General features: G+C 43.0%; 1 protein-coding gene across 4 annotated transcripts in view; it reads left to right on the top strand.

Moving 5' to 3' along the window:
• gsk3ba (glycogen synthase kinase 3 beta, genome duplicate a) overlaps positions 1–14,614 on the top strand; it is a 42,803-nt gene that overhangs the window by 10,335 nt on the left and 17,854 nt on the right. For all 4 annotated transcript variants that reach the window (XM_036958976.1, XM_036958977.1, XM_021579311.2 and 1 more), the window contains exon 2: positions 10,336–10,529. In XM_036958976.1, coding sequence (XP_036814871.1) covers positions 10,336–10,529 — 194 coding nt within the window. The remainder of the gene's footprint in view (positions 1–10,335; positions 10,530–14,614) is intronic.

Genomic DNA, 14,614 nt, shown 5'->3' with positions numbered 1-14,614 from the left:
GGGGCGGCCCATCAGGAAGTCCAGTACCCAGTTGCACAGAACGGGGTCGAGACCCAGGGTCTCAAGCTTGATGACGAGCTTGGAGGGTACTATGGTGTTGAATGCCGAGCTGTAGTCGATGAACAGCATTCTCGCATAGGTATTCCTCTTGTCCAGATGGGTTAGGGCAGTGTGCAGTGTGGTTGAGATTGCATCGTCTGTGGACCTATTTGGGCGGTAAGCAAATTGGAGTGGGTCTAGGGTGTCGGGTGTGGAACAGGAACAATGGTGGCCCTCTTGAAGCATGTGGGAACAGCAGACTGGTATAGGGATTGATTGAATATGTCCGTAAACACACGGGCCAGCTGGTCTGCGCATGCTCTGAGGGCGCGGCTGGGGATGCCGTCTGGGCCTGCAGCCTTGCGAGGGTTAACACGTTTAAATGTCTTACTCACCTCGGCTGCAGTGAAGGAGAGTCCGCATGTTTTCGTTGCAGGCCGTGTCAGTGGCACTGTATTGTCCTCAAAGCGGGCAAAAAAGTTATTTATTCTGCCTGGGAGCAGGACATCCTGGTCCGTGACTGGGCTGGATTTCTTCTTGTAGTCCGTGATTGACTGTAGACCCTGCCACATGCCTCTTGTGTCTGAGCCGTTGAATTGAGATTCTACTTTGTCTCTGTACTGACGCTTAGCTTGTTTGATAGCCTTGCGGAGGGAATAGCTGCACTGTTTGTATTCGGTCATGTTACCAGTCACCTTGCCCTGATTAAAAGCAGTGGTTCGCGCTTTCAGTTTCACGCGAATGCTGCCATCAATCCACGGTTTCTGGTTAGGGAATGTTTTAATCGTTGCTATGGGAACGACATCTTCAACGCACGTTCTAATGAACTCGCACAACGAATCAGCTTATTCGTCAATATTGTTATCTGACGCAATACGAAACATGTCCCAGTCCACGTGGTGGAAGCAGTCTTGGAGTGTGGAGTCAGCTTGGTCGGACCAGCGTTGGACAGACCTCAGCGTGGGAGCCTCTTGTTTTAGTTTCTGTCTGTAGGCAGGGATCAACAAAATGGAGTCGTGGTCAGCTTTTCCGAAAGGAGGGCGGGGCAGGGCCTTATAAGCGTCGCGGAAGTTAGAGTAACAATGATCCAAGGTTTTTCCACCCCTGGTTGCGCAATCGATATGCTGATAAAATTTAGGGAGTCTTGTTTTCAGATTAGCTTTGTTAAAATCCCCAGCTACAATGAATGCAGCCTCCGGATAAATGGATTCCAGTTTGCAAAGAGTCAAATAAAGTTTGTTCAGAGCCATCGATGTGTCTGCTTGGGGGGGGATATATACGGCTGTGATTATAATCGAAGAGAATTCTCTTGGTTGATAATGCGGTCTACATTTGATTGTGAGAAATTCTAAATCAGGTGAACAGAAGGATTTGAGTTCCTGTATGTTTCTTTCATCACACCATGTCTCGTTAGCCATAAGGCATACGCCCCCGCCCCTCTTCTTACCAGAAAGATGTTTGTTTCTGTCGGCGCGATGCGTGGAGAAACCCGCTGGCTGCACCACCTCCGATAGCGTCTCTCCAGTGAGCCATGTTTCCGTGAAGCAAAGAACGTTACAGTCTCTGATGTCCCTCTGGAATGCTACCCTTGCTCGGATTTCATCAACCTTGTTGTCAAGAGACTGGACATTGGCGAGAAGAATGCTAGGGAGTGGTGCACGATGTGCCTGTCTCCGGAGTCTGACCAGAAGACCGCCTCGTTTCCCTCTTTTTCGGAGTCGTTTTTTTGGGTCGCTGCATGGGATCCATTCCGTTGTCCTGGGTGAAAGGCAGAACACAGGATCCGCGTCGCGAAAAACATATTCTTGGTCGTACTGATGGTGAGTTGACGCTGATCTTATATTCAGTAGTTCTTCTCGACTGTATGTAATGAAACTTAAGATGACCTGGGGTACTAATGTAAGAAATAACACGTAAAAAAACAAAACACTGCATAGTTTCCTAGGAACGCGAAGCGAGGCGGCCATCTCTGTCGGCGCCGGAAGTATCTACAATATTTGTATATTAATTTCTACAGATTATATTTGGTTTGGACCAGCTATAGTATTTTAACATTGTCCCATGTACATTGTGTAATTTACAGATGGTCCCTATCCACAGGGATATCCAAAGTCAACACAAATTTACGACACACATTACGATCAGGTCGTATGCAGCTGCGCTCCGAATTGATGGCTACTTGTGTTTTGTGGGCAGGATTGAAACAAACCCAGCCTTCATTTACGTTGTGATGCAGTCACCACCACCAGTCTTGGATGAGACTGACTTTATGACCAGAATTATTCTATTTACACTTTGTAGTCAATTTTGACAGTATAATAAATGTTTCTGACTCATATCAATGCCATGTAGTCTGTTTTTCTAAAGGAGTATTAGGTTTTTAGGGGCAAGACCAGGGCAACCCAACTGTAAAGAAAAATTCAAGTGTCCGTATAATAGCTCAAAACAACTCCAAACATGAGAGATAAGAAGCAACATAACCCTTAGGCTATATGAATATAAAGAGATATGAGAAATAAAATGTACCTGTATAATGGAAGTTATTAAACCTCTTCATTTAATCAGTTCTACCAGCTGTGAGATTTTTGGATTACGAAACATTTGAGGACAAGTAATTTCAGGGCCTATGTATTTTCAATGTTAGTTCACATACAATCTAACCACAAAGCGGGCCATATTTTCCCCCCATATTCCTGGCTGCCCTCCCCCTTCCCTTCTAAGTTCAAGTTTGTTTATTTGTCATATACATGTAGTAAACTGTTTTAATGAAACACATACTTGCAGGTTAAACTCTCGACAATTCAACAACAATAGAAAAAGTAAGTAGCTAAGTGAATAAAATGATAAAATAAGAGTGTGCAAAGCTGTCATCAAGGCCAAGGGTGGCTACTTGAAAGAATCTCAAATATAAAATAAATTTTGATTTGTTTAACACTTTTTTTGTTGGTTACTACATGTTTCCATATGTGTTATTTCCTAATTTTGATATCTTCTATTATTCTACAATGTAGAAAATAGTAAAAATAAAGAAAAACCCCTTGAATGAGTAGGTGTGTCCAAACTTTTGACTGGTACTATATATACACACACACACACACACACACAGTTCTGATTTCCAAATGTCAGCATTCAAAAGAAAAAGCCTCTCATTAAGCAAGACCTGTCTCAACCAATAAAGCACAGGTGGGCTCTACCATGCTCAGTTTTCTAACCACCCCCCTTACACGCACACACTACCCAAATTAATGGACGTGACAGCAAGGCAGAATGGCACATTCCAGACGAGCACTGGGTCATGATACATACAGTTGAAGTCGGAAGTTTACATACACTTAGGTTGAAGTCATTAAAACTCATTTTTCTACCACTCTACAAATTTCTTGTTAACAAACTATAGTTTTGGCAAGTCGGTTAGGACATCTACTTTGTGCATGACACAAGTGCATGACGCGTTCTGTCTTCTAGAGGTGAACGTACTTTGGTGCGAAAAGTGCAAATCAATCCCAGAACAACAGCAAAGGACTTTGTGAAGATGCTGGAGGAAACAGGTACAAAAGTATCTATATCCACAGTAAAATGAGTCCTATATCGACATAACCTGAAAGGCCGCTCAGCAAGGAAGAAGCCACTGCTCCAAAACCTCCATAAAAAAGCCAGACTACGGTTTGCAACTGCACATGGGGACAAAGATCGCACTTTTTGGAGAAATGTCCTCTGGTCTGATGAAACAAAAATAGAACTGTTTGGCCATAATAACCATCGTTATGTTTGGAGGAAAAAGAGGGAGGCTTGCAAGCCGAAGAACACCATCCCAACTGTGAAGCACGGGGGGTGGCAGCATCATGTTGTGGGGGTGCTTTGCTGCAGGAGGGACTGGTGCACTTCACAAAATAGATGGCATTATGAGGATGGAAAATGATGTGGATATTTTGAAGCAACATCCCAAGACATCAGTCAGGAAGTTAAAGCTTGGTTGCAAATGGGTCTTCCAAATGGACAGTGACCCCAAGCATACTTCCAAAGTTGTGGCAAAATGTCTTAAGGACACAAAGTCAAGGTATTGGAGTGGCCATCACAAAGCCTTGTGGGCAGAACTGAAAAAGCGTGTGTGGGCAAGGAGGCCTACAAACCTGACTCAGTTACACAAGCTCTGTCAGGAGGAATGGGCCAGAATTCACCCAACTTATTGTGGGAAGCTTGTGGAAGGCTACCCGAAACGTTTGACAGAAGTTAAACAATTTAAAGGCAATGCTACCAAATACTAATTGAGTGTATGTAAACTTCTGACCCACTTGGAATGTGATGAAAGAAATAAAAAACTGAAATAAATTATTCTCTCTACTATTATTCTGGCATTTCACATTCTTAAAATTAAGTGGTGATCCTAACTGACCTAACGATTAAATCAGGAGTTGTGAAAAACTGAGTTTAAATGTATTTGGCTAAGGTGTATGTAAACTTCCGACTTCAACTGTATTGACCAACATGGTATGTCCATTTTGGTGAATACAGTATATAGATTGGCGGAGAAAATAAAGGAATATCATAGCAGTTGCCCTGAGTCAGATGAACACTTTGCCCCTAAACACTGTCCACTAACCTTTTGGCGATGCGGAGGCACAAGCTTCCCCGCGTGGGCCTTTGTTGAAGCAGGTAAGGGAGCATTCTCTCCCCCGAACAATGCAGTGGACAGCAGTGACACAACTTCTGTGCTACATCCAGGAACATTTAGCTGTGCAGTCATTTTCTCTCCAAGTCCGGGGAAAGTGTCAGAGCACATCCTCCACAGGCTCCGGAGAGAGCTCGGTCATAATCAATTCAGTGTCAGTCAATGTAACTGTAGGAGGTTTGCACAGATGCGTACAGCCTTGAGCCTCCAGCCAACGAGCTACACTTCCACTACACTTCCTCCCCAGTTACACTAACACACAGGTGTTGGAGCATGCTAGATAGAGGCGACCACCTGTGCTAATTAGTTGTCTTCCATCGCAAACGATGTGTGTTACGAGCCTTGGGGCACTAAACAAAACTCCCACGGCCAGACGATACCTTCATGAATAGACACTAAAGGTAGTTTGCCTCTATGAATGGGCTCAGTTGGAGTAGGCCTATGTGTCACAATGTATAAGACTGAAGATGCTGCGATACATAGTTCAACCCCAGCCTTGCTCTACATACAGTACCATTAGGCCTGTCACCTTCTGCACTTCTGTCAGTCTGTGTGTGGGCTACTCAGAGAGAGGTGGGGGGTTCGTGCTGTTGCAGTGGTGACGGATCTCAGATACTGTTTCACGATGCAAGTTTCCCTTTCACTGGATGATTGGCCCTATTAGTGTATGGTTGAGTGTATGGTTGAGAGCGTGTGTGGGAGTTGGGATTAGAAAGCATTATTTAGCACTTACAGCGTTGCAGAATAATGCCTTTCCCTCCCCTCCCCCCATCTCTCTCCCCATCTCACGCTCCCTCTTTGTGCACCCACACCTGTGTTATAAATAGTGATGCGTGTTATTGGGGCGAGGCTGCAGGCTGAGACTCCTTTTAAGTCTCATCACAGAAAATCACCCACCAGACCATCAGGATTACACACAGCCAGACACCAGGCCTCTCTCGCTTCCCCCCCCGCCCCAAGCACGTGTGCCAGTGTGTGTGACTAACTTGGCCGATGTTCTGAAGCAGCTGTAGCCAGAGTGTATGGTCCTTGAGTGAACGTTGCCCCCCCCCCCCCCCCCCCAGCAGCTGGCCAAGAAAAATGAGCAGCTTGTTTAGCATTTCAAAGCTCTTTCTTTTTCTCTTTCTCATTCTCTCTTACTCTATTTCCTTCAGTCTCAATGAAGACCTGAACAAAATGAACAAATTGAACATGATGTTCGATTTAAATTGCCGGTTAACATGCAAAAAAGGACAGAGCGTGTTAAACCAACTGAAGAACAAACAGAAAGAAACCAACAGACTGAGCATCAGAGAGAACTGAGAAGAAAGAGTGAAAGGGAGAGAGGGATGTTAAATATTAGGTCTGAGTTATTACTCTAATGTAATAGTTATTACCTACACACTGACAACCCTTCTCCTCCTCCCATTAAGGCCTGTGGTAGGTGATGACTGAATAACATGGTGATATCTAGGGTTGGGCTGATTAATTAAAATGATTAAATCGAATATTGTGATATTTCACATTGATGAAATTTCGTGACGTTCAATATGATATATCGTGAAGACTATTTGAACTTTTACAAATCAAAACGACTCAGTTTTATCAGTTTGGCTGTATCAATATGTTGAAAATTAAGTCAAAATGTATTTACTAAACCATATTTTTTTCACCATACTAGGATTATTTAATGAGAATGTGACTATAATATCGTAAATAAGCACAAAAGTTGCACAGGCTGGATTTATCTAGTCAATAACAGCGCAAAATGATTATTTGGGATATCGCGATATTTGGAGTAGCATATCGTAGAAGAGACCCAAGTATTGCCCAACCCTAGTGATACCCAGATGTCAGATGTCTCTGCCTTAGGCCGCACCCGTTAGATAGTACTGCTCCACAGGTCTTCTTTAGGGGAGAGAGAGATTTGGATCTCTGCCTCTAAGTACCAAGTCTTAGTGTGAAAGAGCAAAATATAATGATCTGATGATCCCATATATCCAGTGGAAACATCATAAAATAACTAAACATTTTTCCTTTGTGCAAAAACAGCTGTCTGTCCCGAGCTCACTGATGCAGGAAACTCTGAGGGCCCAGAATAGGCTAGATACAATGTTACAAGTACACTAGTGACAGCTTCGGGCCGGATCCACACTGAAAATATATATATTGGATTTAATATTGTGTGTTTTAATTAACTACATTTTAATAATATTTATTGTGGGTAATTCAACACTTTCAGACTTTCTACTGCTTTTCTGCAAGTATATTTATATATTAGTATTAAGTAGTTTGTTGTGCTATGAGGTATAATGGATAATAATGAACAGATATCAAAATTGTCGTTCAACGATGAGACCACCCATTCCCACCATCAACAAGGTCACGTGCACAACTGCTCGCAACCCTTAATGCTAGAGGCACATGCAGCATCATACAATGCTTGCAGTTCTACCTCCACTGACTGCTAATGGAATGAGCACTGTGTTCAGCAATGCCTGCTAAAGTGGGTTAAAAGGGCAAAGAATAGAAGACATCATTTTTTGGGGAACATTAAGACATGATCACACAAAGTAACTGATCAAGGATATTATAATAACAGTTTTGAAATTGATACAATTCAGTTGGATCTAAGCCGTCTTTTAGATTTTGGACTTAATATGTTAGTGCAGTGCTTCAACCCTGTTCCTGGAGACCTCCCGTCCTGTAGGTTTTGGCTCCAACCCGAATCTAGCTCACCTGATTGAAATAATTAGCTGAATCAGGTTAGTTACAACGGGTTGGAGTGAAAACCTTCAGGAGGGTAGTTCTCCAGGATCAGGGGTGGAGAGCCCAGTATTACTGTATGTGAAACACAAGTTCCTCTTAAGGAGCCACCCTTTTTTTTTCAATTTTCACCTAAAATGACATACCCAAATCTAACTGCTTGTAGCTCAGGACCTGAAGCAAGGATATGCATATTATTGGTACCATTTGAAAGGAAACACTTTGAAGTTGGTGGAAATGTGAATGGAATGTAGGAGAATATAACACACCGCCTATGAAGTCTTTATGAAATAATTGCCTCCACGTTTCTATATTGCCTAGGCTACTTTGAAGCAAGGTAAGACATGCTTCATAATATGTTTTCAAACAATTAGGCCTAAGTATGTTTTCAAAATGCATAGCTCACATTGTAAAGTGGTGGGTGATGTGCTGATAGACTGCCTATCGTTGCCTTCACTTGAATGGGAGGCGTGCATCAATTACCAAATAAAAATAGCTATTTTTAAATGTGGCCATCAAAACCGTTTTTAACACTTGATTGCATTTAGAATTGTTGCGCGATGACTGGGCTTATAAAAGCACATGTTTCACCCAGCAGCAACCAGCTGAGGAGCTGCAGCAGAAACCCCCCTCAAAATAGTCTCTGTAGGCCTATGCTGTGTGCGTGGGACAGTTGTATTGGATAAATGATTCATGACGACTAACAAAAATACACATGCCAATTTAATGCCATAAAATTATGCAAATTAACCAGTAGACCGATAAGCATGATGGTCAAACGTATGTGTGATTTGTCTCGTCTGTCTGTTTGTCTGTGTGAAAGCCTTCTCTGTGTAGTATTCCTACTTGCCACTAACACTATCTGCATTGATGGAGGCAGTGTGCTGAGTCGTACATTGTCCAAGTGAACGTTGGGTCAACATGGCATCCCTCTTTAGTAGAAATAGGAGATGTGGGGAAAAGGGAGGATACCTAGTCAGTTGAACAATTGAATGCATTCAACTCAAATGTGTCTTCCGCATTTAACCCAACCCCTCTGAATCAGATAGGTGCGGGGGCTGCCTTAATCAACATCCATGTCATCGGTTACTGGCCCAACGCTCCTACCCGCCATTCTACCTACCCGCCTCTAAGGGCTAAGGTCATGTGTTTGTGTGGCTGATGTGTACGTTTCTCACGGTTTCAGGAAGTGAAGAGGCATGAAAAGATCCTGCTGGATTGTGTAGACAGTTCTATTCTCTCGCTCTCTGAGGGAGGGAGATACAGCGTGCATTAGTGTGTGTTTCTGCAGGTCTAGTTGCTAAGTGTGTGAGACTGCATCATGGCTGCTGGAATAATTACTACTGTTTAACCTTTTCTCTGACACACAAACAATTGACCAAGTGAGTGTACTCCATTTTCAGCATAGCATTCATCCACTGTCTCATTTTGACAGGTTCAGAACCAGCAGGCGTTTGGTATCGAGAGTCTGTCTGTTAGTGTTGGCTCAGCAGCATTAACACACCACAGACTCATCCAGCTGATCTTTTCATTGCCCGCCTGCCTTTCAGCACTGCAGCTACACTTACCACAGAAGCAGCTGACAGTAGTCAGCAGTAGAGTGAATTCTGCTGTGATAGTTAGAACAACTCTGTCATGTACTGTCTCCCAAGCAGGTTGGACAATGATCCAGACTATGATGGAAGAGTTCTTTTATTTTTTATTTTATTTAATCTTTATTTAACTAGGCAAGTCAGTTAATAACAAAAAACTATCCCAGCCAAACCCTAACCTGGACGACGCTGAGCCAATTGTGCACCGCCCTATGGGACTCCCAATCATGGCCATTTGTGATACAGCCTGGAATCAAACCAGGTTACACATTTAGCAAATGTATAACCTAGTTTCCCTGGGTCTTGTGTAAGGGATGGATCATGTTAATGACATGTGACTGTCTGTGAGGGAACTATAGGCTATAGGAACCAAGTGTTTAGGTGGCTAGGGAGAGTCAATCGGTTTATGGATATGAGTGGGATCGAGATTCAGTATCTGTCATTGTAAGTGTGAGTGAGAGTCAGGAAATAGGGACTGATTTTGGATTTTTTTACTTAAATGTATTATCTTGGCTTTGACACCCATGGATGATAAATGTGTGCTTGGTAGCAGGGGCTGAGGGTGGTGGTATGGCTACGACACCCACCACGGCACGCGACACCCACCACGGCACGCTAGGCAGGTCTGGTTATCCTTTAACAAGGAGTTAACACAGACTTTAACCCTGACACAGACATACACACACACACACACACACACACACACTCCAGCGCACTTCAGTTTAAACCCACTTAAACAGGAGTAGGCCTCCCAATAATCCCAAGCTGCTGTGCAATTTACTGTAGAGGAAGGAAAGGGAGGAGAGTTATATGTGAGTCTGTCTCTATTCCAGTTTATGTACCAATCGTCTTGAATAATCTAATTCATGGAAGTCAATGGCTGAGATTCAAACCCAGTCCCACTGATGTTTAGTCATGTATGACTGTTAAAATGTGTGTATCATATCTTAGTAATATGATCATGTAATAACGTGTGTGTCAGGCTTAGTACAATGACCCTAACAGTGTGATCATCTGAGTGTGTCCCCTACGGTCACTGCACTATCTTTTTATGTACCTATATTTAACTAGGCAAGTCAGTTAAGAACAAATTCTTATTTTCATTGATGGCCTAGGAACAGCGGATTAACTGCCTGTTCAGGGGCAGAACGACAGATTTGTACCTTGTCAGCTCTGTACCTTGAACTTGCAACTTTTCGGTTACTAGTCCAACGCTCTAACCACTAGGCTACCCTGCCGCCCCAATCTCACCCCTTCTCTCCCCTCCTCATCTCTCTGTCCTCCCTCCAGGGGACAAGGATGGCAGTAAGGTGACGACGGTGGTGGCCACCCCAGGCCAAGGGCCCGACAGGCCCCAAGAGGTCAGCTATACAGACACCAAGGTGATTGGGAATGGCTCCTTCGGAGTGGTCTACCAGGCCAAGCTGTGTGACTCTGGAGAACTGCTGGCGATCAAGAAGGTTCTGCAGGACAAGCGGTTTAAGGTGAGCGAAACTGCAGTCACAGACACACACACACAGTTTCTCTGATCTCTCATGAAACTGTAACATCCTTCAATCATCTTTCAATCTTTTTCTTCTACCTTTTCTTTGTAACGGATGACTTTCATTCAGAGAGTGTGTCAGTGTGTTCATCTGTGAAGCATGACTCCATCCGTTCACACTAGTTGTCTTGCCTTTTGTGAATGGATCACAGGCACCACGTTAGTAGAGCAGAGCGAGACAAACACACACACTAAGTGTCAGTCAGTTCACCACCACTCTCACTGACTACTACAGAAACAAACCCCTAAATCCAAAGCTGTTCATATCTGCTCAGTTGTATCAGTGAATGCAACGATGGCTGCTCTGTGTAGCATTGTGTGTGTGTGTGTGTGTGTGTCAAGTTCAGGATTGTCGCCATAGTAACCAAATTTCTCCTGGGCCTCAGGATACCATCACTATCCCCATGTAGGTCTGTGAATAGGATTGACTGATGTGTTGTTGTTGTCCCTTAGAGGAGGGAACATGTCCCAGCTCCTTGTTGTGTTGACAGCCAGGCCTGTTGGTGATGTCACCATTAGAATGGTGGCACTAGCCAGTGTCCTGCTGCTAGCTGAGCGACTGAGGACAAAGACACAGACAGACAGTCCTAGAGAGAGAGAGAGTCTTCTTTTCTCTATTTATATTAGCTACTAGCTTGGGATTTTCATTAATGTCACTAGCTTTGGAGTGTCATTTGTCAGGTCATTAGCTTTGGCTTTGGAGCAGTAGAGTAGAGTACTGAACAGTTGGACAGAAGTGATATGTTGGTTTGAGGTATTGTCTTTTTCAGAGTACAACACAGGCTAAGATTAGCAGCCTAGCTAGCAGTCTCTGCCAGACAGGCTAAGATTAGCAGCCTAGCTAGCAGTCTCTGCCAGACAGGCTCGTAAGGCAATAGCAGACTTAGCTTCTAACACATTGTTTCTTACTCTTTAGGTGTTCTGTTTTCCCTTTATAACAGCCAACCCTCATCTTTTTCTCTCTCGCCCTATGTAGGGGCTGTTAGGAAGAGTGAACTCGATGACTGTTGAGCGCTAAGTCTCCTCACATGACTGCTACACACACACACACACACACACACACAGAAAGTATTCAGACCACATTTTGTTATGTTACAGCCTTATTCGAAAATGGATTAAGAACATTTTTATTTTATCAATCTACACATAATACCCCATAATGAAAAAGCAAAAACAGTTTTTTTTGTTTGCTAACTTATTAAAAATTAAAAACAGGAATACCTTAATTACATAAGTATTCAGACCCTCGAAATTGAGCCCAGGTGCATCCTGTTTCCATTGATCATCCTTGATGTTTCTACAACTTGATATGAGTCCTGTGGTAAATTCAATTGATTGGACATGATTTGGAAAGGCGCACACTTGTCAATATACGTTCCCACAGTTGACAGACAGTGCATGTCAGAGCAAAACCCAAGCCATGAGGTCGAAGGAATTGTCCTTAGAGCTCCGAGACAGGATTGTGTTGAGGCCCAGATCTGGGGAGGTGACCAAGATCCCACTCTGACAGAGCTCCGGAATTCCTTTGTGGAGATGGACAAACCTTCCAGAAGAACAACCATCTCTGCAGCACTACCAATCATGCTTTTATGGTAGAGTGGCCACTCCTCAATAAAATGCACATGACAGCCCGCTTGAAGTTTGCAAAAAGGCTCCTAAAGGACTATCAAACCATGAGAAACAAGATTCTTTGGTCTGATGAAACCAAGATTGAACTCTTTGGCCTGAATGCCAAGTGTCACGTCTGGAGGAAACCAGGCACCGCTCATCACCTGGCCAATACCATCCCTACGGTGAAGCATGGTGATGGCAGCATCATGCTTTGGGGATGTTTTTCAGCAGCAGGGACTGGGAGATTAGTAAGGATCAAGGGAAAGATAAACGGAACAAAGTACAAAGGGATTCTTGATGAAAACCTGCTCCAGAGCGCTCAGGACCTCAGACTGGGGCAAAGGTTCACCTTCCAACAGGACAACGACCCAAAGCACACAGCCAAGACAATGTAGGAGTGGACCATAATTTTCACTTGTCTGACCGCTTGCATGATGACGAGTTTGTCACACGACTGGCCTATCTGGGTGATGTTTTTTTCTTGCCTGAATGATCTGAATCTTGGATTACAGGGACTCTCCGCAACTATATTCAATGTGCGGGACAAAATTGAGGCTATGATTAAGAAGTTGGAGCCCTTCTCTGTCTGAATTAACAGGGACAACCAAAACACAGGTCTTTCCATCATTGTATGATTTTTTTTGTGTGCAAATGAACTCAAGAATATGGACAATGTCAAATGTGATATAGCGAAGCACCTGAGTGAATTGGGTGTGCAATTACGCAGGTACTTTCCCAAAACGAACAAAACAAACAACTGGATTCGTTATCCCTTTCATGCCCTGTTTCCAGTCCACTTACCATCTGAACAAGAGAGCCTCATCGAAATTGCAACAAGCAGTTCTGTGAAATTTGAATTTAATCAGAAGCCACTGCCAGATTTCTGGATAGGGCTACGCTCAGAGTATCCTGCCTTGGCAAATCGCGCTGTTAAGACACTGGTGCCCTTTGCAACCACGTACCTATGTGAGAGTTGATTCTCTGCCCTCACTAGCATGAAAGCTAAATACAGGCACAGACTGTGTGTGAAAAATTATTTAACTCTGCAATGTTGGGTTTTATTGGAGAGTCTTATGTACATCCTTTCAAGCACACCCTTCTCATTAACCTGTGGTGAGTTATTCACAATTTTCGATGAACAAATAAGGTTTTTATATGTAAGATGGCTAAATAAAGAGCAAAATGATTGATTATTATTATTTGTACCCTGGTCCTATAAGAGTTTTTTGTCATTTCCCACGAGCTGAGTTGTGACAAAAACTTAAGAATGAGTGTATCGAATAGTGTGTGTGTGGCAGGCTTACAATGATGGCAAAAACCATTTGAGAGTACGCTGACCCTGGTGCTAGAGGGGGTACGCAGCTGGAGGTTGAATGTTTGTGGTGGTGCAGAACTATAAAACGTTTGGGAACCATTGATCTACACTGACTGAAGTGGATTTAACAAGTGACATCAATAAGGGCTCATAGCTTTCAACTGTGTTCACCTGGTCAGTCTGTCATGGAAAGAGCTTAATTTTTTGTTCACTCAGTGTATTCTGTCAATAAAAAAAACAAGTGCCATTTAAGATAAGAAAACACCTTGGAATACAATCTTCAAAAAGGCAGTAACCTCAGCAGTGATGCTTGTTTGTAGAAGCCTTAGGTTGTGCAATGGCATAGCCTTGTTATGTTAATTTAGCAGACAAGACACTCTAATTTTCCGAGCCCTTATCACAGTCAAGACACACCTATTTTATCTTTTTATATATAAAAAAAACATTACCTATTATAACAGAATAAAATGGAACAAAATATTTTTCAAAATGAAAAAAGTTATCACTGCGAAGTGATGCGCATCTAGCTTCTGGAACAGTTTTTCTCAAAAAGTGATCATTTAAAACGGGGCTCTGTTAGGTGAGTTGAAAGACAATTTCTTCAGGGTTACAAACCAAAATGTGTTTTCTTTTTGACACGCAATCGTGCAATTTTGTTTATTCTGCCTGTTCTTTGGAGTTTTAAACATAGATGAACAATTCCACATTGAAAAGTGTATGTTGATGAATTATTGCGACGGCATCTGTCTGGTGAGTAGGCTTAATGATTCTGATGAAAATACTCTCTTTGTCTTTACCAAACTAATGTTGTAGCCTTTTTTTCAGTGTGGCACCTGTCTACTGTATGTTTAGGGGGGGTTATAGCCTAGGCCAGGGGTCACCAAACTTTTCCTAAATGATGTCTGGGTTTAGATTATATATTGGTTACAATGGTTCATGGAGGTTATTTGGTCTGGGAGAACTGTATGAGTAATTCCCCTTTAATTGTGCTACTGGCCCTTTTAAATGCGCATTTAGCGAGTGAGGAATATGCCATCTAATGTGCTGATCTAGCAATGGTTCTGTACTGTTGCTGCTCATTTCATGGCAAAGTTAGCAAA

Source organism: Oncorhynchus mykiss, chromosome 22 (genome assembly GCF_013265735.2).
Source record: "Oncorhynchus mykiss isolate Arlee chromosome 22, USDA_OmykA_1.1, whole genome shotgun sequence".
In the NCBI taxonomy this organism is placed as follows: domain Eukaryota; kingdom Metazoa; phylum Chordata; class Actinopteri; order Salmoniformes; family Salmonidae; genus Oncorhynchus; species Oncorhynchus mykiss.
This window is presented reverse-complemented; position numbering and strand designations above follow the sequence as displayed.